General features: G+C 43.6%; 1 protein-coding gene across 1 annotated transcript in view; it reads right to left on the minus strand.

The window, feature by feature from the left end:
* The window catches only part of LOC136883526 (uncharacterized), a 104,669-nt gene that overhangs the window by 23,169 nt on the left and 58,728 nt on the right, over positions 1 to 22,772 (minus strand). The window contains exons 2-3 of the mRNA XM_067155891.2: positions 3,365 to 5,016; positions 730 to 956 (exon numbers count right to left, since the gene is read on the minus strand). Coding sequence (XP_067011992.2) covers positions 730 to 956; positions 3,365 to 5,008 — 1,871 coding nt within the window. The 5' untranslated portion in view covers positions 5,009 to 5,016. The remainder of the gene's footprint in view (positions 1 to 729; positions 957 to 3,364; positions 5,017 to 22,772) is intronic.

Genomic DNA, 22,772 nt, shown 5'->3' on the forward strand with positions numbered 1-22,772 from the left:
CATATTTTCAAAGAGGAGCGATAGAGTACAGATGGTCGATGTGATATTGCAGGCTGTGATGTGAAGTGTTGATGGATGACCATGCCTGAGAGACATATTTTCAAAGAGGAGCGATAGAGACAGAGGGTTGATGTGATCTTGCAGGCTGTGATGTGAACTGTTGATGGATGGCCATGACTGAGAGACATATAGAAGGCTCTTTTATCAAAGAGGCCTCGTCTCATCGCCAGAGAACCGATTATTTCATTCGTGGTAGTTTCCTAGCCCTGAGTCAGTTTCGCCCTTTCGTTGCACTGAATCCTACACTTGTCGACTCCAGTTCGCATACAGATGTCTCTCGATAATTATTCGTTAGATGCTAACAAATTAATCGATATCAATTTTTTACAAGTTGCTTTACGTCGCACCTACACAGACAGATCTTATGGCGGCGATGAGATAGGAAGGGGCTAGGAGTGGGAAGGAAGCGGCCGTGGCCTTAATAAGGTACAGCCCCAGCATTCGCCTGGTGTGAAAATGGTAAACCACGGAAAATCATTTTCAGAGCTGCCGACAGTGAGGTTCGAACCCGCTATCCCCCGAATACTGGATAATGGCCGTACTTAAGTGACTGCAACTATCGAGCTCAGTTGATATCGATATGAGTTTCATTTACTGAAAGCCATCATTTGATTTTCCCAAAATAAAATTTGACACCATGTTTATTTTGTGGATTTGAAATCTACTCACAGTGACAGCAGTGTTGCCATCTTCTTCTCCATGAGGATCACGTTGTCCGTACTCTGGTGAATCATGACGTCACAGAAGATCTTCTTGGCACACGGAGTGTGTCCCCAGTCAGCCACTCCGCCAGGTACCTCTTGTTGGACGTGCTGAGAAGACACGCCATTGTCGTCCAGCGAGCGCCTAGATACTTTGTGTCGGGCACCTTCTTCCTTTGTCTGAGCCGCCTCCGTCTAGAGATATAAAGATAGTAATTATTAATATTCTCATTGTTGACTGAAAGACGAGAAGCACTAATAAAGGGTGGGCCATAAATCGCTTGACACTTACAGTAACCAGTAGTTTTGTTGGAGCTCGTATGCGACAGTATTTTTTTTTTACCTGATTGTTAACTCTGAAAATTCCCTTGCTATTCTGTATAAAGTGACGACTAACCTGAAAAACTGCTCAATAATGGAATATCTGCAACTTGTACTTAATTGGTATACAGTGAAATCTCTATACAACGACATTGGGTGAACCAGACATTAATATTGTTGTAGAAGGAATTATCGTTTTTCTTTCTTTCTTTCTTTCTTTCTTTCTTTCTTTCTTTCTTTCTTAATCCGTTTACCTTCCAGGATTGGTTTTTCCCTCGGACTCAGCGAGGGATCCTACCTCTACCGCCTCAAGGGCAGTGTCCTCCAGTGTGAGACTTTAGGTCGGAGGGTACAACTGGAGAGGAGGACCAGTACACCGTCCAGGTGGCATCACCTGCTATGCTGAACAAGGCCCTTGTAAGGGCATGGGAAGGAAGCTGTTGTGGCCTTAAGTTAGGTGCCATCCCGGCATTTGCCTAGGATGAGTGGGAAATCACGGGAAACCGCTTCGAGGATGGCTGAGGAGGGAATCGACGCTCCCCTCCCCCCCCCCCCCCCCACCTCTAGTCAGTTGACTCCCCGAGGCTGAGTGGATCACGTTCCAACCCTCGTACCAAGTTTCAAATTTCGTGGCAGGGCGTGGAATCGAACCCGGGCCTCCGGGGGTGGCAGCTGATCACATTAACCACTACACCACACAGATGGACTTTATCGCTATACGGTGAATTTAGCCGTAGGCCTAATTCATTATAATTTCGACAGATGTATAAGTTAACATTGTACATTTGAACAACATTAATTACCTCACAACATCCGGCTCCATGGCTAAATGTTTAGCAAGCTGGCATTTGGTTCGAAGGATCCCGGGTTCGATTCACGGCCGGATTGGGGATTTTAACCTTCATTAATCAATTACGATGCCCCGCGGGCTGAGTGTATGAACTGTCTTCAGCATTAGAATTTACCATAGGTAAGGCCAACCGAGCTCGATAGCTGCAGTCGCTTAAGTGTGGCCAGTATCCAGTAATCGGGAGATAGTGGGTTCGAGCCCCACTGTCGGCAGCCCTGAAGAGGGTTTTCGGTTGTTTCCCATTTTCGCACCAGGCAAATACCGGGCTGTACCTTATTTAAGGCCACGGCCTCTTCCTTCCAATTCCTAGGCCTTTCCTATCCCATCGTCGCCATAAGACCTATCTGTGTCTGTGCGACGTAAAGCAAAAAAAAAAAAAAAAGAAGGTAACGCCACAACGTGCAGGTCGCCTATAAGGCATCAACTCGGAAGGCACACGCCATTATTTTTACCTCACTATTCATAATATTTGATTCCGACAAAGATGAGATTTGAGAACACAAAACACAAAGGATACACACAATTTTATACTGCAGTAGCTTATGTCCAATTGGGAACAGTGTTATGTACACTGTTATTTACTGCATTAACCCATCTCTGTTCTGTTTGATCAAGCTTACTTTTCATACTAGCAAAGAACGATAATATTCACAGCATTATATTGTTCTTAGCACTGTTCAACTGGATTTCTAATCTAACTTTTTTGAATGGTCAATGGATGTCTTACCGGTGGCAGAAATAAAAAGTAAGTGGGAAGAATTTCTAGCCACCTCTGTGATGTAGTGGTTAGTGTGATTAGCTGCCACCCCCGGAGGCCCGGGTTGGATTTCCGGCTCTGCCACGAAATTTGAAAGGAGATAGGAGGGCTGGAACGGGGTCCACTCAGCCTCGAGAGGGCAACAGAGTAGAGGGGGTTCGATTCCCATCTCCGCCATCCTCGAAGTGGTTTCCCACTTCTTCCCCAAATAAATGTGATCTTGCAGGCTGTGATGTGAAGTATTGATGGATGGCCATGACTGTGAGACATATTATCAAAGAGGAGCGTTAGAGTACAGATGGTCGATGTGATCTTGCAAGTTATGATGTGAAGTATTGATGGATGGCCATGACTGAGAAACATTACCAAAGAGAAGCGTTAGAGTACAGATGGCTGATGTGATTTTGCACAAAGCCCCTGTTCAGCATAGCAGGTGAGGCCGCCTGGGCGAGGTACTGGTCCTTCTCCCAAGTTATATCACCGCGACTCAAAGTCTCACGCTCCAGGACACAGCCCTTGAGGCGATAGAGGAGGGATGCCTCGCTGAGTACGAGGGAAAACAACCCTGGGAGGTAAACGGATTAAGATTAAGAAGAAGAAGATGATGATGATGAAGAAGAATAAGAAAATGTTTTGTTCAAAACCCAGAAGGCTGTTATCTCAGAAAAATCTCACCTTGATCTGCTCCTCCCTGGCGGCCAGACTACGAACTAGCTGCTCAAGCGCCCTCTTGTGTTCTGCCGACAGCTCCTTGTCTCCATCTTCACCATCATGCTGATCAGCATTGCTCCTTTTCATCAGGTCTATGTCGAGGTACCTCCCCATGGCGACGGCTCCTAGACCCAGAGCTGCTCCCCCGGCCACCAAACCAATCGCAGGAAGAAGCACTGGGTACGTAGCCATAGCAGTGCCTACCTTCTCTTGAATCTTAGTCTCAGAAGTTGAAGACAAGCCCAGATTGTGGGAAATCTTATGTGTAGCCTCAACGAGGGGCTCGACTACCGGTCTTGCAAGATCCGACATCTTGTCCATACTGGTTTGCACATGTTCCTTGAACCGCTCCCAGAAAGGTCGTGCCTCTACTTTGTACCCGTAAGTAGGTATGTGGTTGTAATTATATCTCGTATTATATCCATTGTAGGGGTATCTCCTGATGTATTTGTCGTTAGCCAGTCCATAAGAGTATGAATCCTGGTCGTCCTGAGATCTTTTATCGTACAAAGTAGCATCAGGCTTATCTTCTTCATTGTCTACTCCTGGTTCATAAGCGTACGGACTGCGGTCACTGTGGATATCTTGTGCGAAGTATGCTAGCAATCCGTTATCAACTTCTTGTTGAGCTCTACTCTCTTCATTGTCTTCCCCATCATCCTGTTTACGAGCTACCTGCACTCCTAACTCAGGATGTGCGTATTGTAACACTGGAGTGCGCACGCCTTCCTCAAAGGAAACTCTGGATTGCTTGGTGCTGTCCATAGGATATTGCACTACAGGTGTTGGATACTCCAGAACTCTAGCCTGAAACTCACTGCTGGGCGGTGTGTCTGATCTCCTCAGCATCCTAGCTCTTGTAACACTCTCCCTAGCGTTAATAGTCTTGATACGCTCCAGAATCCTATCTCGGGTTGCAGAATAGTATGGTGAAGCCTCTACTTGCTGGAATCTTGAAGGGAAGTAGGTAGGAGTCTGTTGAAATTGCTGAACAATCCTGTCGCGTGTTACAATGGATTGTGGAGAATTCTGTGTCTGTTGAATTATGTTTTCTCCCGTATAACTAGAATATTGCGAGTTCTGTGTCTGCTGGACTGTATTGTCTCTAGAATTCTGAGTATTTGGCACTAAAACGTTATTTATCACTCTCGCATTCCTCCATACGTGTCTGTCAGATTCATCGTCTGGCATCCTAACTCCTGTCACCACTGGAATACCTTCTTTGTCAACACTGATGAGTCCCCGCGCCCTCTTCCACCCTTGCTGCTGCCCCTTAACGTAGACAGGAGAAGACCTGACATAAACGGGTGCTGGAACTCCCAACTGTTTAGACTCTCTCAGCGGATCGTCCTCACCCTGCACTTGCATTGGTGATGATGTTACTGAGACAGGCGCTGGCACGCTATTCGATTTTCCGCCACGCTTCTTCACGATCAAGGAGGCGACTTCTCCAGTGCGCGTACGGACATTCAATGTTTCTGTTGTGTCGGGGTCGAGACTACGAGCTACATGCAAGGAGGTCCGTGTTACTTCAACTTTGGTAGGTAGTTGTTCTGCAAGTGCGGAGCAACAGAAGACGAGGATCAGCGCTGCGAGCACAGCAGCCATCTTGATATCTGCAACATAACCAGAAAACCTTCATGAGAACTGATTGTTGGATCTGACATGCACCAAGCGTTTACGCTACTAGTTTATAGTAAAATTTGTTAGTTTTGCCAGGTATTTTAGTATTGTATGGGTAGTTAAGTCTAGAAGAAGAAGAGAAACTTGAAAAATTACGTAGATTGCTTTTAAAATAGGGCTCAAAATCTCCTACAGAAGAAACAGAACACATCGAATACAATCATGATAGAGAATCGCATCTGAGTAGAAGGTTTGACAAATCAAGGAAACAGTTAAATGTGAATATTTTGGCCTCATGGGGAAAGGATCTAACCGAATGGATTTGGTAAAGAAGCAAATAACGAATGAACCTGCTTCCTTCCACGTTGCTAGATGGCATTTATTTATTTATTTATTTATTTATTGTGTTTCTGACAGATACAAATCCAATAATTAAAAACACACGCATATGGTGTACACACGTTAATTAGAATACTAATAATACTTAACTACGTAATTACACTCAATATACTTACTACTATAGACGGTGTGTTCCTGTAGTTCCTCTTTTTACCAGATAAACTTACTGAAAGCTACGTATGTATGTTTAGAAAACTTACACAAATTTGCAACACCCAAGGACGTAATTTTGAGCCAAGAGTTGTGGTTTGTGATTTTGAAATGAGAAGTCATAGAAGTATAGCGGATGATTTCCTGAATTCAAGAATTTGTGGGTTTACATTTCACTTTTGCTAGAGTTGGTATCGTAAGATTGTTGAATTGGGCTTGATAAACCATTATTCTGAAGCAAGCACTGAATATGGGAATAGGAAATTTCTTTGGACTACTGTTCTGAGCCATAGGCGAGATAGAGGATTGTAGAGGATTTTATGGCCGACAAACCTCGAAAGGACAAGGCCATTGATTTTTGTGATTACATTTTCTATATTTGTATTTCACTAGATACCCCAACGCAGCTGACTCCCTCCATTCCAGTTTAGCCATCAAAATATTTTCTTATTCAACAGCGCTCTTCTTGGTTTCCAAACGCACACTTACAGCAAAATTCGCAGCTGCCACATGAATAATAATTATTTTTTTTTAAGCCAGAAAGTTCAATGACAAATATATGCGCGTTGCAAGTGGGCATAATTATACTGTAATAAGAAATAACTCGCGGTATGATTTTGTAAAGAAAGTTCACTATTCCTATGGATAAATCCTCAACGTACAGCAATCCTTCCAATATACTGTTACTAAATTGTTTGCATTCCTCCCCTGAAAAGGGAAATGGGTTTCTCAGACGGAGACGCCGTCTCTCAGGTCAGTTGATTTGTGGTGGTGATGAAGATGTGTGGAGAAGGTGAAAGGCTTGGCGACCGTGGCCTATACTAGGAAGTGTCCTGGCATTCGGCTTAGTGCAGGAGAATGGAAAACCATGGAAAACCATTCTCAGGACAGCCCACGGTGGGGATCAGCCCCTCTCTGAGATATAGAGCCACGGTAAGAGCCGTGACCACCCCTTCCCTGCTCGGTTGGTCGGTCGGAGTGCAGAGCTCTTGGACTACAGCCGTGGCCACTTGTGGGCCGAGACACACTGTGAATCCGCCGACCTTCACTCTTGTGACCAGTCGTGAATGGAACCTCATTCTGTAGGAGGTCAGAGGGATATCAAACCATGTCAGCTTTAAACGAGTATCCTCAAAATATCTCCGTGGGTTGATGTCTTAGAACGATAGCAGATCATCATCATCATCATCATATTATTATTATTATTATTATTATTATTATTATTATTATTATTATTATTATTATTACCGAGCTCGATAGCTGCAGTCGCTTAACTGCGGCCAGTATCCAGTATTCGGGAGATAGTAGGTTCGAACCCCACTGTCGGCAGCCCTGAAAATGGTTTTCTGTGGTTTCCCATTTTCACACCAGGAAAATGCTGGGGCTGTACCTTAATTAAGGCCACGGCCGCTTCCTTCCCACTCCTAGCCCTTTCCTGTCCCATCGTCGCCATAAGATCTATCTGTGTCGGTGCGACGTAAAAGCAACTAGCAAAAAATTATTATTATTATTATTATTATTTGATAGGTATTGCTTTATTGTTGTACTAGAGGACCCGTGACGCTCAGCAGCATTCGTTATAAATAGGTCAGATAACTCGTCTTGACACGCCTGTCGGAGTCATATTGTTTTGCCTGCCCTTTCCAATGGTTTTGTGAACATTTAACGAGAAGCGCGTTATGGTATGCCGCAGTTTGAAGTCAGAATTCATCCATTCTGACGTCATCATGCCGTCTGTTTGGCACCAATATATCCTGCAGTTCTTGATGTAAAGGTTGGTATTATGCCGTAGAAAGCAATGGTACTTTTAATCGCAGTTATTCTATACAGAACGGTTTGAGCTAACAGGTTAGTCTAGTAGGAGAGTTTTTTTTTTGCCAGGCAGAGAACTTTTTTAAGATACATGGCGTCCACTCTTTCTAGTGTAGCTAGATTATCCTTCGATAGGTGTTCACAAATAATGATGAGGTCTGTTTGTACGTAGACTTTTTACCCTTAGTAGCGTGTAAGTTATAAGGAACGCTCTGCCATCTGTTGAATATATTTGGAAGCTGGAGAAGGTTAGAGAATCAAAGAGTATCTAGCAGATAATAGTATTCTTCCGTGATCAGAGGAAGTGTATACTCTCTGGCTTGACAGGTAGTAATCAAACATGGCTGCATGCAATGACATTACTATCACATACATCAGAATATTAATGAAAGTGTTGGTCGCTTAGCAACCTGCTAAGTACAGAATGTATTGCGGGTTAGGGTAAGCCTTCGCCTGCAATTATTGGAGTGATCATTACTCAAAGTTGGCTGAACTTAGAGACCTATCAAGGTCTCATGATTCACCGGCAGGTAATTCCGGAGAAAATAAAACATAAATGAAGCAACTCGGTCCAGTAGAACGGACGGATTTGCCAAAGCTGTTTTTAGTAAGCTCTTTTAATACATAGATTTAGGAAGCAGTTTGTCCATTTATTTTGTATATCGTATAGAATATTACATATGTTTTACGCAGTAAGGTAGCACAGTAGTGGAGTAGTGTGTTTCAGTTTTTCATGTTATTAGTAATGATGGTATTGGTTTTTTACGTCCCACTAACTGGCCTACATTTTTCACGGTTTTCAGAGTCTCTGTTGTATACAACATCAGGTATAGGCTACTGGAACACAACATAAATTTATTGCTTCAATATGACTTTATACAATATATACATGAATTTAACTTAAACCTTTCTTGAAGCTGAGTAAATTCGCAAGTAACTAATCTTGATAGTAGACTGAGAGTCTGTAGAAATGTACACTTTATACACATTAACTTTATGTACACTCGAAGCTATCTTGATGAGATAGTCTGTAAAATGGTAGAGTTAATGATAGTCGAAAACTATCGGTTTTATAAGCGTAACTGGCCATGAAAGTTCCTACTAACATAATGCAGTTATTTCCATTGGCTTGTCATGAAATGAGATGAATATTCTCAATTAGAGAATCTAATGTAGGTCTCGGAGCCTGAGTGAGGACTGAGGATGTGTAGAATACCGGCATCGGGGCTCGACGTGGCTGCAGGAACGGGAACTGAGGCAGTGACCAGAGGTGAAACCTCATACAACCAGAATTCAGTCCACCTGGCCGAGACACATGTTTAAGAGGGATAACCTCCGTGTTCGACGTTCAGTGTAATCTGGTGCTGGACAGTGGGGAGTCCTACTAAGTGGCTGCAAGGTGCTCCTTTTATAGTGCAGACTGACGTCACGAGCAAGCGCACTGGAGTAGTCTCGTAGAGTCTCGCATAATCCAAGCTGCGGCGTGCGCGGTGCTGGCTGGCGCAGAGCTAGGAGCGCGAAGGACACACAACAGTCTCCATGTTGCTAATGCATTCACTGGTTAATTAAGTTAAAATAAATACTATATCATATAAAATCAATATTCCACTTTCATTTCTATTACTTAAAGGGCTTCCAGATGCCTCCGATTCCTTCTTGCGTGTTGGTACAGGCTCCCCAGAATCCGAAGGCCAGTGTGCGCCGTCTAAAGCGACGGTGGATTCCCGTTGCCGGTTACCACCTGGGGTAGTTTTTTCCGAAAGTATTTCCGTCATGCATAATACTGTTACTTTACGGTATATTTTGGAGGACAGATATCTCTGTTCAATGTACTTTGTGGTGATTTGAACATCGATCGCTGGGCTGAACGGCTAAGGCGGCTTTCTGAGCCAAAGTTAACAGGTTTGATCCTGGCTCAGTCCGGTGGTATTTGAAGGCGCTCAAATACATCAGTTTCGTGTCGGTAGAATAACGTAAAAGAACTCCTGCAGGACCAAATTCCGGCTCCAAGAAAACCGTAAAAGTACTTAGTGGGACGTAAATTATTATTATTATTATTATTATTATTATTATTATTATTATTATTATTATTATTATTATTATTATTATTCCTGGATTTGTACATCTGTCTGTAGTCTGCTTTTAAAATATTCATCTGATAGGATTCGTGCTCAAATCTCAGGTAAGCTCTACAACTTGAGGGGTCGACAAAAATGCAATCGATGATCACACATTATGTGAACCACGGATATTTCACAACGTATTAACTCATCGTGGCGGCGCCCCCTTAAAGGTAGAAATAAACTACGTCAGCTGCAGGAGACTCTCGCAAAGTGTCATTTTTTTTTCCCTTTTTTTTTTTATTACCAGTGTGTAAAGTCTGCGTGGGTTTGCATCATCGAGACCTTGCCAGGGAATGCCACCTCAAGGTCCCGTAGTCCGTGACAGTGCGGGTACTTTGTCACAGAAACTGCGTGGAGTCTTTATGATGTATCGCTCATGCTGACAGCTTGGCGCTATGTAACTATGAATGTATAAACATGTTGAACAGCAATATTTAATACTTTAAGTTGAAGGAACGTATAATGTTATTCCACATCCGTGAATAACGTGGTTTGTAAAAGCCTCTGCAACAAAAATCTTCTGAAGAATATGACGGGCTTTGGGAAGAAGTAGAGGAAGCCAAGTTGAGTACTTCAGGCAGTAAGCGTTGGTCTTACCTGGTCTACTTCGCGGGTTCGATGACAGTTATGTCTAGTGCTATTGAAAATATTCAAATATGACAGCCATATCTGTACAGATTTACCGGCACGGGAAAGAACTCCTCAGAAAAAAATCCGTCTCCGTTAGCCGTAATAGCACTTATGACGTAAAATAATAATAACATCCCTTCTACTTATAAGGGACGCAGTAATGCTGAAACTTTGATCCGATTGTTTTTGGTTACAAGTTGCTTTACGTCGCACCGACACAGATAGGTCTTATGGCGACGATGGGACACGAAAGGGCTAGGAGTGGAAAGGAAGCGGCCGTAGCCTTAATTAAGCTACAGCCCCAGCATTTGCCTGGTGTGAAAATGAGAAACCACGGAAAACCATCTCCAGGGCTGCCGACAGAGTGGTTCGAACCCACTATCTCCCGAATACTGGATACTGCCGCACTTAAGCGACTGCAGCTATTCAGCTCGGTAAATATTATCTTTAACGAGACAGAAGATGTGTTATTACGAGTCTCTCACATTTAAATACTGTAAAACCTACCGACTCCATCGGGTTTGAATCCAGCAAACTTAACACTTTATTATTATTATTATTATTATTATTATTATTATTATTATTATTATTATTATTATTATTATTATTATTAAATACCCACAGCCTGTTTCCATTCAATGGACCGGGTCAGGAATGGAATTAATGAAGCCCCCACTAGCGGCGAGGATAGGGATTGTGCCGGCTGCCGAAGCGTGTCACTGTCCTCTTGGGCAATGATTAATGCCTGGCAGATAAAGAAATGATATTGGAGAGTGTTGCTGGAATGAAAGATGACGGGAAAACCGGAGTACCCGGAGAAAAACTTGTCCCGCCTCCACTTTGTCCAGCACAAATCTCACAAGGAGTGACCAGGATTTGAACTACGGAACACAGCGGTGAGAGGCCGGCGCGCTGCCATCTGAGCCACGGCGGCTCGTATTATTATTATTATTATTATTATTAGTAGTAGTAGTAGTAGTAGTAGTAGTAGTAGTAGTAGTAGTAGTAGTAGTAGTAGTAGTATTAGCCCGCCTGATGGCCATGATCTGACATAGTGGTTATTCGGTTCGAGTCCTGTTGGTCGAAAAAAAGTTCACCATCGGAGTATTGGCCAGCAAGGTAGGAGAGATGGTAATATACAATTTCTAATCTCTAGATTGCGTGTCAAAGTCCTAGATTCAATTCCAAACCTCTCTGTAGCGTTCATGTGGAGTGAAGGTACATGGCGCTGTTGATGGTGATTCATCCGTCGGATGGACACGTAAAGCTTTGAGCAGACGCCATGGTGCTATTCGTCAGGCGTAGGCTACGTGCCGTCACTGGGTTTCACCCTCGCCCCACATCATCATCCCAGGTGAGCCGAACATGTTCTCAGACATGTCCTCCCGGTACTAAAAGCCTTACGATAAATACAATACTATAATATATATATATTATATATATTATTATATATTATATATATATTACCGCTTTTCCTGCACCTGTGGAGTCGCGGGTGCGAACTGCGTCGAACATGTGGATTTAGCCCTGTTTTACGGTCGGATGCCCTTCCTGACGCCAACCCTATATGGAGGGATGTAATCACTATTCTGTGGTGGTTGGTAGTGTAGTGTGTTGTGTGAATATGAAGAGGAGAGTGTTGGGACGGACACAAACACCCAGTCCCCGAGCCAGAATAATTAATCAGAGGCGATTAAAATCCCCGACCCAGCCGGGAATCGAACCCGAGACTTTCTGAACCGAAGTCCAGTACGCTGACCGTTCAGCCAACGAGTCGGACAATCTGTTTACCCTCCAGGGTTCGTTTTTTCCCTCGAACTCAGCGAGGAATCCCACTTCTACCGCCTCAAGGGCAGTGTCCTGGAGCGTGAGACTTTTGGTAAGGAGATACACCTGAGGAGGAGGACTAGTACCTCGCCCAGGTGGCCTCACCTGTTCTGCTGAACAGGGGCCTTTGTGGGGGGAGGGGTGGAGACTGGAATGGATAGACAAGGAAGAAGAGGAAGCGACTGTGGCCTAAGTTAGGCACCATTCCGGCATTTGCCTGGAGGAGAAGTGGGAAACCACGGAAAACCACTTCCAGGATGACAGAGCCGGGAATCGATTTCGGGCCTCGCGGGGTGGCAGCTAATCAAGCTAACCACAGAGGCGGACATTATTATTATTATTATTATTATTATTATTATTATTATTATTATTATTATTATTATTATTATTATTATTATTATTATTATTAAACTATAGGCAAGATCGCTCTTTAATGATTTAAAAATGAGAGGTCTAGGGCGAAACAAGGTCACAAACAGGTGGACTGTGGAAGAGTTTTAATTCCTTCGTAAAGTAAACGGGATGGTAAAACGCAAAACAATCCATAATCAGAAATGCCAATAAACTTTGAAGATCCTGTTTGAAGATCCTGCATGCCTTCAGGCTGATGAGTTGCCAATAAACGCTTCTTGATTCAATGATAAAAATGGTAATCGTACAACTTCTAAACTTAACAAGTATTCACGACTGTAGATCAAAATCGGAGGGCGAAAACAACTTAACTTTGTGATCGTTTCTAAGGTATAAGTCTACAAGGTTAGTTTGTGGAAATAAGGGTAGTTATAATATTGTGGACTGAAGATGTGTTCAGGTATCTCACCTTGAGCCCTGCCTTCGCACCTCACTTTCTCTCGGCCTTCACAACACCTGCGCTGCCATTCAAGCAAGCTGCCTACCTACCGTTTCATTGTGCCGCTAAAACCATGTCATCACACAGGCTTGACCATACCATATGGAGTGTGCTGAATAAACACGGTTTTGTAACTCTCGGCTTAAGTCGTCAGCCTTCCGGGTCTACCTATGCTTATAAGAGCGTGGAGGGAGGAGCTTCTCCCTAAATCCTATTCTTAATAATAGAAGATGGTCTAAACCAGTACTCCTTAAACCTGTTGCATCACGGGACCCCGATTAATAATGAAAAATAAAAAAAAGAGTGAATGGTGGAACCCACGTAACATTTTTTTGTACTCTTGTGATCTGTTTGAAATTGTGTTATGCCTTACTTATGGTTTTCTATTCATTTTAATAAATCAGTTAACTGTTACATTATAAATTATTATTCATTCATTCATTCATTCATTCAACTTCGCTAATCGGCCAACTAGGGACCACGATAAGCCTCACTTTACATTCTGGCATTTGTTCGTCTTTCGCTTGATCCACATCGTCTTCATTAGCTCACTGTGTTTAGTACGACGTTCTTCTGTCCATTTAGCACCAGTTGCCCGTTTTTCGTCCCGGAAAGTCCCAAAAGTCTTGATGGCTGCTCTGAAAAGATTTCGGTCTTGTGCATCTTCTGCTTGTAGGCCCAGTTCTTTAAGATCTTTCTTGACATTAACGTACCATGGCATTGCCGTTTTTGGTTTTGCGTCAAATATACTGAAGATACGTTTCGTCCATCGAGAGTCGATCATCCGTCGTATATGACCGTAGAAGCGAACTCTGCCTTTACGCATTGTGTCCGTGATCTTCTCTATCTTAGAGTATATTTCTTGCCTGGATTTTCTAATGTAGATGCCATTTTTGTAGTTTGGACCAAGTATGGTGTGTAAGATCTTTCTTTCTTTCCTCTCTAAATCCGCAAGCAAACATTTCTCGGACAGGATAAGGCATTCAGATGCATACAGTGATACTGGTTTGATGACAGTGTTGTAGTGACGAATTTTTGTGTTCAGGGAAAAGCACTTTTTGTTGTAAATGTTGCGGGTGGTTTGGAAAGTGACTTCCATTTTCTTGATTCTTGCTGCATAAATTATTATTATTATTATTATTATTATTATATTATTATTATTATTATTATTATTATTATTATTATTATTATTATTATTTAATAATAAAAACCAACGGTCGATATCTTTCAAATCCAAACTTAGATATTACCTGAAGCTCTATATTCAGCAGAATACCTCTCAATGAATAAGAAAGGTCTGGCAGAGCAACTAGAAGCCAAAGAAAGGAGGATTCTAAGGGAGATCTCGGGCCCAGTAAAGGATAATGGAGAATATAGGAGAAGGCACAATCATGAGCTATATCTGCATATGGAGAAAATAAGACATTAGGAGAAGGAGGATTTCTTTGTATGGTCACTTAACACGAACGAGACAGGAGATATTGTCCACTCTTATCTTCCACTTCCCACTTCTCCTCCAGGCAATTGCCGGGATGGTACCTAACTTAAGGCCACGGCCGCTTCCCTCCCTCTTCCTTGTCTATCCCTTCCAACCCCCCCCCCCCCCCAACAAGGCCCCTGTTCAGCATAGCAGGTGAGGCCGCCTGGGCGAGGTATTGGTCATCCTCCTCAGTTGTATCCCCCGATTCAAGTCTCACACTCCAGGACACTGCCCTTGAGGCGGTAAAGGTGGGATCCCTCGCTGAGTCCGAGGGAAAAACCGACCCTGGAGGGTAAACAGATTACGAGCGAACTCTATAACGTGTATATTAAGGAAATAAACATTTGAAATCAGTCGGGCGAACTCGGCACAAAAAGAAAGAAAAAAAAAAATCCTTCATTTAAAAAAAAATCAGTAAACGTAAAAGTGAATCATATTCACTTTTCTGTATACTGGAATTTTATTTTCAAGCAGTGAATCTCCGCAATAGACAATTAGGACGCTACAACACAGGTTTTCTCCATCCAAATAATAATATTTTATTACAAAATAAAAATAAAATTATATCTCTTATTCGTAGTCAATCACGTCGTTGCCACAGTTCTTGTTCCCATGTTGCCTGTGTTTTGGATTCTATGCTGTCGACAAAAAAATATTGTTCCACGATAAAGGGACATAGTCCTCCGGCAAAAACTCGCGTGTATGTCCTTCAGTTTTGCAAGAGGTATAGCGATTGAACAGTCGTACACCTTGTGCAGATTATTTTCACTCGCAAGGCAGAATATTTGGCTGTTTTAAAAGGTTTAACTGGTGTTTTTAATTCAAAATGATATTCGTTGTATACACTGACTGACAGAGCAAATGCAACACCAAGAAGGAGTGGTCAGAACTTTATGCCAATTGCAGGGTAGACTGACGTCACTGAGGTATGCTCATGATGTGAAATGCGCCGCTGTGCTGCGCACGTAGCGAACGATAAATGGGATACGGCGTTGGCGAATGGCCCACTTCGTACCGTGATTTCTCAGCCGACAGTCATTGTAGAACGTGTTGTCGTGTGCCACAGGACACGTGTATAGCTAAGAATGCCAGGCCGCCGTCAACGGAGGCATTTCCAGCAGACAGACGACTTTACGAGGGGTATGGTGATCGGGCTGAGAAGGGCAGGTTGGTCGCTTCGTCAAATCGCAGCCGATACCCATAGGGATGTGTCCACGGTGCAGCGCCTGTGGCGAAGATGGTTGGCGCAGGGACATGTGGCACGTGCGAGGAGTCCAGGCGCAGCCCGAGTGACGTCAGCACGCGAGGATCGGCGCATCCGCCGCCAAGCGGTGGCAGCCCCGCACGCCACGTCAACCGCCATTCTTCAGCATGTGCAAGATACCCTGGCTGTTCCAATATCGACCAGAACAATTTCCCGTCGATTGGTTGAAGGAGGCCTGCACTCCCGGCGTCCGCTCAGAAGACTACCACTGACTCCACAGCATAGACGTGCACGCCTGGCATGGTGCCGGGCTAGAGCGACTTGGATGAGGGAATGGCGGAACGTCGTGTTCTCCGATGAGTCACGCTTCTGTTCTGTCAGTGATAGTCACCGCAGACGAGTGTGGCGTCGGCGTGGAGAAAGGTCAAATCCGGCAGTAACTGTGGAGCGCCCTACCGCTAGACAACGCGGCATCATGGTTTGGGGCGCTATTGCGTATGATTCCACGTCACCTCTAGTGCGTATTCAAGGCATGTTAAATGCCCACCGCTACGTGCAGCATGTGCTGCGGCCAGTGGCACTCCCGTACCTTCAGGGGCTGCCCAATGCTCTGTTTCAGCAGGATAATGCCCGCCCACACACTGCTCGCATCTCCCAACAGGCTCTACGAGGTGTACAGATGCTTCCGTGGCCAGCGTACTCTCCGGATCTCTCACCAATCGAACACGTGTGGGATCTCATTGGACGCCGTTTGCAAACTCTGCCCCAGCCTCGTACGGACGACCAACTGTGGCAAATGGTTGACAGAGAATGGAGAACTATCCCTCAGGACACCATCCGCACTCTTATTGACTCTGTACCTCGACGTGTTTCTGCGTGCATCGCCGCTCGCGGTGGTCCTACATCCTACTGAGTCGATGCTGTGCGCATTGTGTAACCTGCATATCGGTTTGAAATAAACATCAATTATTCGTCCGTGCCGTCTCTGTTTTTTTCCCCAACTTTCATCCCTTTCGAACCACTCCTCCTTGGTGTTGCATTGTCACTGTCAGTCAGTGTATATAGAATCCTTGTTTGTAAGTCTGTGTGAACTGAAAGATTTTTCCATCACTTTAAATTGCACTCGGAAACTTACCTACTTATGCTTATGCAAATAAGAAGAGCTGTTAAATTTGCCCTCTACCACGGCAATATCTCATATCCTCTCGCCAGTTCTGTTTTCACACAAGTCAAATTCTGGGACTGTATTTTAACATGGATATGTTTTTGGGCTGGATGTCTATCTGGAAGTGTCATCAATTTCCTGCCGGGCTGAGTTGAGGCGCTGGTCTTCTGACCCCAACTTGGCTGGCTCAGTCCGGTGGTATTTGAAGGTGCTCAAATACGTCAGCCTCGTGTCGGTAGATTTACTGGCACGTGAATGAACTCCCGTGTGACTAAATTCCGGCACCTCGGCGTCTCCGAAAACAGTAAAAGTAGTTAGTGGGACGTAAAGCCAATAACATTATTATTATTATTATTATTATTATTATTATCATTAGTATTATCAATCTCTCGACACCACTGTAACCATGTCAACCTACTCTGGGGGAAAATTGCTCTGTCCTACCGGAATTGACTGTAGGTCAGAAGTGAAACGCCCTCAGCACTGGGTCATTTGGTACTATGGAAGACGGATCGTCTTAGAATCAGTAATTTTGATACGGAATTAATTATGAAATGGTGGTTGAATTTTGAAAAGACCAAAACATTACATTTTGTTGTACCGAAGCCAAGGCCCATGATATTTGAAGCGAGTGTTGGGCTTCTTAGTTTATTAAGAGTACAGCCGTTACTTCTCTAGTCTCAATCGTCCTTCTTCTATCCTCCCTACCGATCTAACTGGCTGCATGTTACGGGCCACTTAGGTTTCAGCTAGCATTTGGGAGATGGTTGGTTCGAAGACTTATTTAACATTAACGAATGGACTAGTAGCCACTGCCTGAAAGTAAACCCATTAAAATCGCAAGCCATCATAATAGGATCTAGAAAAGAGCATGCCAAGTTAGAAAGCATCAACGTACCGGTTGTCAAGATCAATGAAACACCTATAGCACTGAAAGACTCCGTTAAGAACCTTGGAATACTTTTTGATAAGTATTTAAGTTGGTCAGAGGACGTAACAAAAATTTGTCAACGTGTATTCGGTTCATTACACTCACTATACAAACTGAGAGATTTTCTACCTGTCAAAACCAGGAAACTGCTCATTCAAGGACTAATACTACCAATATTTGATTATGGTGATGTAGTCTATAATAACATAAGTTGTTCACTTGGTTCTAAACTTCAACGGGCGCATAATGCCTGCATTCGATTCATTCTAAATGTTCCGCTCCATTCCCACATCAGCCCATTCCTCCATCAGCTGTCCTGGTTAAGATTATGTGATAGACGTAAATACCATGCTGTTTCTCTTCTTCACAAAATACTGCGAACAGGCAAACCACATTATCTGAGAATAGATTTCAACTACCTCTCTCCCTCAAGCAGAACACCCTCAAGGTCATCAGTACAAACCCTGCTGTCCATCCCCACTCATCACAGTAGTACGTTTAACAAGTCATTTGTACCGGGGACCATACGTTCCTGGAATTCTCTCCCGGCTGAAATTAGAGACATAAGCAACCTAAAGCTATTCAGAAGAATGTGCTGGAAATTTTACCTACACTCAGATTGATTTACTCTTAGAAGTACCCTTAAATTTTAGATTATTAAGTTAAATGAATAAAATGTCAATGTAAGGTTAGAAACATTATAGTTTATATTTTTCGAGATATAGCTCTAATAATAGTAATTATTATAAATTAATTTTAAAATGTTAAAATGATTTTTATGATGCTTTACATTTCATACAAATTACATTTCACATTAACTTTAAATTATAATTAACTTATTTTTAAGTAGTTATAATGTTCAGTATATTATGTTTATACAGGTGCATAATTATATGGTTTGGCATAATAGCAGGCTTCATAGTCTGAGCCCCGCCATGTACAGAAAGACATTAATAAATAAATAAATCTCACCATCAGTAGCCGTGAAGATGGCTTTTCGTGGTTTTCCCATTTTTACACGAGGCTAATTCTGGGGCTGTACTTCATTTTAAGGCCCGGCTGTTCTTTTTAGTCCCAGAGATTTCCTTTCCCATTGTCGCCGAAAACCTAATCTGAGCGGACGGACACGTACTCCGCACTTCAGAAAAGGTCGAGGAAGTATCCACTGATCCTCCTACCCGAATTCCGCAACTTTACAGGTGCGTCCGGCTAGCTTGAACCTGGTGGATCTACGAGTGCCGAGAAAGTAAGGTACCGGTACCAAAAAAACTACTCTTAGATGTGTAGGATAGTGATACTGAAGATGGAGAACAGTGTGAAAGTAATGCATAGTGAAAGGGGTCAGACACTCCTTTATAAAAACTTTATATTCAGACATAATAGGAAGGTGAAATCTACTGGTGGTAAGGGTTGGAAATGCTCGAACAAGGAGAACTGTAATGTCAAACCTTTGATACTCGACAGTAATCATGTTTTGTGTCGGTAGACGAAGAGTCGGTCTCTGCCCATAAGTGGCCACGGCTGGTCCGTGGTCCAACAGCTGTGCACTCTGACTGGCCAACCGAGCAGAGGAGGGGTGGCCATGGCTCTGCATTCGGGAGAAGAGACAGGGCTGGACCTCACGGCTGGCCCCAACCATCGGCTGTGCTGAGAATGGTTTTCCGTAGTTTTCCATGCTCCTGCACTAAGGCGAATGCTGGGACAGTTCCTAGTATAGGCCTCGGCCACCAACCCCCTCATCATCACCGTACATCTCCTTCACCGTAACAAATCCCACGGCCTGAGAGACGGCGTCACCGTCTAAGTGGTGCGTCTCCCCCCTTCAGGCGAGAAATGAAAACATTTTAGTCGTAGTAGTCATGTTTTGTCTAGGTGCGTGGGAAATCACACCACGGTCCATCTTGAGAAGAGTACAAAACAGACTCTTACATTCGGCTAAGTAGTGTCGGCTCTGGATCCGTACTAAAAAAGGTAAAAAAAAAAGACATCCAGAAGAAAATCGTGCAGTGGCAAAATGGTGAAATGGAGAGTTTGCACTTTTTGAGCCGCCTCTGTGGTGTAGTGGTTAGCGTGATTAGCTGCCACCCCCTGAGGCCCGGGTTCGATTCCCGGCTCTGCCACGAAATTTGAAAAGTGGTACGAGGGCTGGAACGGGGTCCACTCAGCCTCGGGAGGTCAACTGCGTAGAGGTGGGTTCGATTCCCACCTCAGCCATTCTGGAAGTGGTTTTCCGTGGTTTCCCACTTCTCCTCCAGGCGAATGCCGGGATGGTACCTAACTTAAGGCCACGGCCGCTTCCTTCCCTCTTCCTTGCCTATCCCTTCCACTCTTCCCATCCCTCCACAAGGCCCCTGTTCAGTATAGCAGGTGAGGCCGCCTGGGCGAGGTACTGGTCATACTCCCCAGTTGTATCCCCCGACCAAGAGTCTGAAGCTCCAGGACACTGCCCTTGAGGCGGTAGAGGTGGGATCCCTCGCTAAGTCCGAGGGAAAAACCGAACCTGGAGGATAAACAGATGATGATGATGATGATGATGATGATGATGCACTTTTTGAAATGTGTTTCGTACAAAGTTTAAATGTTATCGTTAGCATAAAAATATCTTTTGAATAAAAGTACCTACTTGCAATTGAAGCTCGTTATTATGCATTTCCTTCCCTTTAAATACTTTTCGTCGTCTTGGCTTCTGAATAAAAGTACTTATAATTGAAGTTCGTTATTAAAGACTATGGCTCACTTATGTGCTGCGGGGAGTGGCCAAAGAGAAAATCACGGGTCTGATGCTAGTTGCGTAGTTCGTGTGCTGGCGTTAAGGCCAGTTTCGGGCAAGTTACGGAGTTCGGATTTTGAGCTGGTAAAAGTTGCGAAGTTCATGTGATCCGATCTGAACCTATGCAATCTTAATCCATTAGAAAAAAAAAAAAAAAAAAAAAGAAAATCCTACCCGTGTTAGTGCGACAAAGAACTGCTTCCAATAAATAGAAAAATAAAATCAAACAACAGCTACCACACGCACTACTTCAAGGGGCGAGGACAAATCATATCTCATCCCTAATTTGAATCAACAGCAAGGCCATGATGATGTGAAGCAAAACACTCACCTCATACACAACCAACTTCTAGACAGCACATTGCACTACTGTTAGGCCGGGTGACTCATGACATCTAGTAGGACTGTGGATGCTAGAAGAACTAGTTAGTGTCGGGTGTGGCGTACTCTTCGAAAGTGAACGGCGACGACCTTGAATGTTATAGATAAAGTGTGTCCATCCGGTGTCGTGGTTCCTTCCTAGCTTCATCACTGTCAAAGAACCTGTCTTCTTTCTTCCCGGAGCTGATGTGGGACACATTCCGGGAAGTCACACTACATGCTGTGCTATAAACCTAACAGCATTCAGACATTTCAGACAGACAAGTTTCTTATATCCGTTCCATAACATACTGCTGAAGGTCATTTCTCCACAGTTCACCTGCTATGTGGTTCAGTTTGAATATTGGAACACAAAGGTGAATGGACGGACAAACAATGGACTCATTTGTGACCTGCAGTTCTTGAAATAAAATATATGCTACCTGTTTCAACGTCGCATTAAATCTGACCATCGTCTACGGTGGAATGGAATAGGATCTTTAATTCTTTATGACGTGAAAATAGGCACGTATTTAGATTCGTGTTTTGGGGTGTGTCAGGGTTCATTTGTCGATACATTTACAGTGGCTCAAAAAAAGTATTGGTCTGTCGAGATATGCTACATGTGAGGAGGAGGAATCGAAGGGAATGATGATAAAAATTGACATATACTAGAATCCTTGATTATTTATCATCTTATGTAACATCTACATTGTAAAAAGATCATAATTCTTCCATGTCCATATAACTTTTTTTTTTTTTGCTAGGGGCTTTACGTCGCGCCGACACAGATAGGATATATAACTATAAAACATAACTTAAAACAATCATTTTCACTTGTCACCAAAATAGTATTGGTCTGAATGAACACAATGCAGTTTCTTGATACTTCGTGACCGAGCTCGATAGCTGCAGTCGCTTAAGTGCGGCCAGTATCCAGTATTCGGGAGATAGTAGGTTCGAACACCACTGTCGGCAGCCCTGAAAATGGTTTTCCGTGGTTTCCCATTTTCACACCAGGCAAATCCTGGGGCTGTACCTTAATTAAGGCCACGGCCGCTTCCTTCCCACTCCTAGCCCTTTCCTGTCCCATCGTCGCCATAAGACCTATCTGTGTCGGTGCGACGTAAAGCAACCAGCCAACTAGCAAAAAAAAAAAAAAAAAAAAAAAAAAAAAGAAGAAAAGATACTTCGTGAACGTTTCCATACTTGGCACGTCCTCCTTTCCTGTATATAATCTCATCTAACCTATTCGACATCGATCGTACCGAGTTTTCCGTAGTTTCCTGTGGTATGTTATTCCATTCGGTAAGTACGGCTTCTTTCAGGTCAGCTTTGTTTGATATTGCATGTTTTCTCACGTTTTTTCTCAAATAGTGCCACAAATTCTCGATGAGGTTGATGTCGGGAGATTGTTGTGGAGTTTCCATCCAACGCTGTGTTATACAACAGCCATAACTTCATGTTCAGGGCTGTGTGTTTGGGGTCGTTATCTTGCATAAACGTATACTTTGCTGAGAGTCCTATTTTTTGTACACTTGATGGAAGATGTGTCTTAAGATTGTGATCCATAGTCTCCTCAATAAAGGCTAATTCACCTACAGCATTCGAACTCATGCAACCCCAGACCATCAGGGAATCACCTTCGTGTTTCACAGTAGCTGCAAGTTCTTCTCTTCAAGTTCAGAATTCGTCTTTCTCCACACAGTCACTCGTCTGTCTGACCTGAAGAGGGTATAGTTACTCTCATCGATAAAAACGACTCTCTACCCATCCTCACAGTTGTCATTTCTGTGCTCTTTAGCGTACACAAGTCTCTTCTTCCTGATAGCCTTACTGATGTACGGCTTTCTACGGGTTGTTCTACCCGCATGCCCTCTTTCGCGTAGCACATTTCGGATGATTTCAGACGACACTTGCACTCCTACATCTTGTAACGCAGCTGCTATCTCCGGCGCACTTAGCTGAAGATTTTGGGCCACTTCACGCACAATCTGCCGTTTGTCTTGTACTGATAAATTTGAGGGGCGGTCACTTCTTGGTCTATT

Source organism: Anabrus simplex, chromosome 11, assembly GCF_040414725.1.
Source record: "Anabrus simplex isolate iqAnaSimp1 chromosome 11, ASM4041472v1, whole genome shotgun sequence".
NCBI classification, from domain to species: Eukaryota; Metazoa; Arthropoda; class Insecta; order Orthoptera; family Tettigoniidae; genus Anabrus; species Anabrus simplex.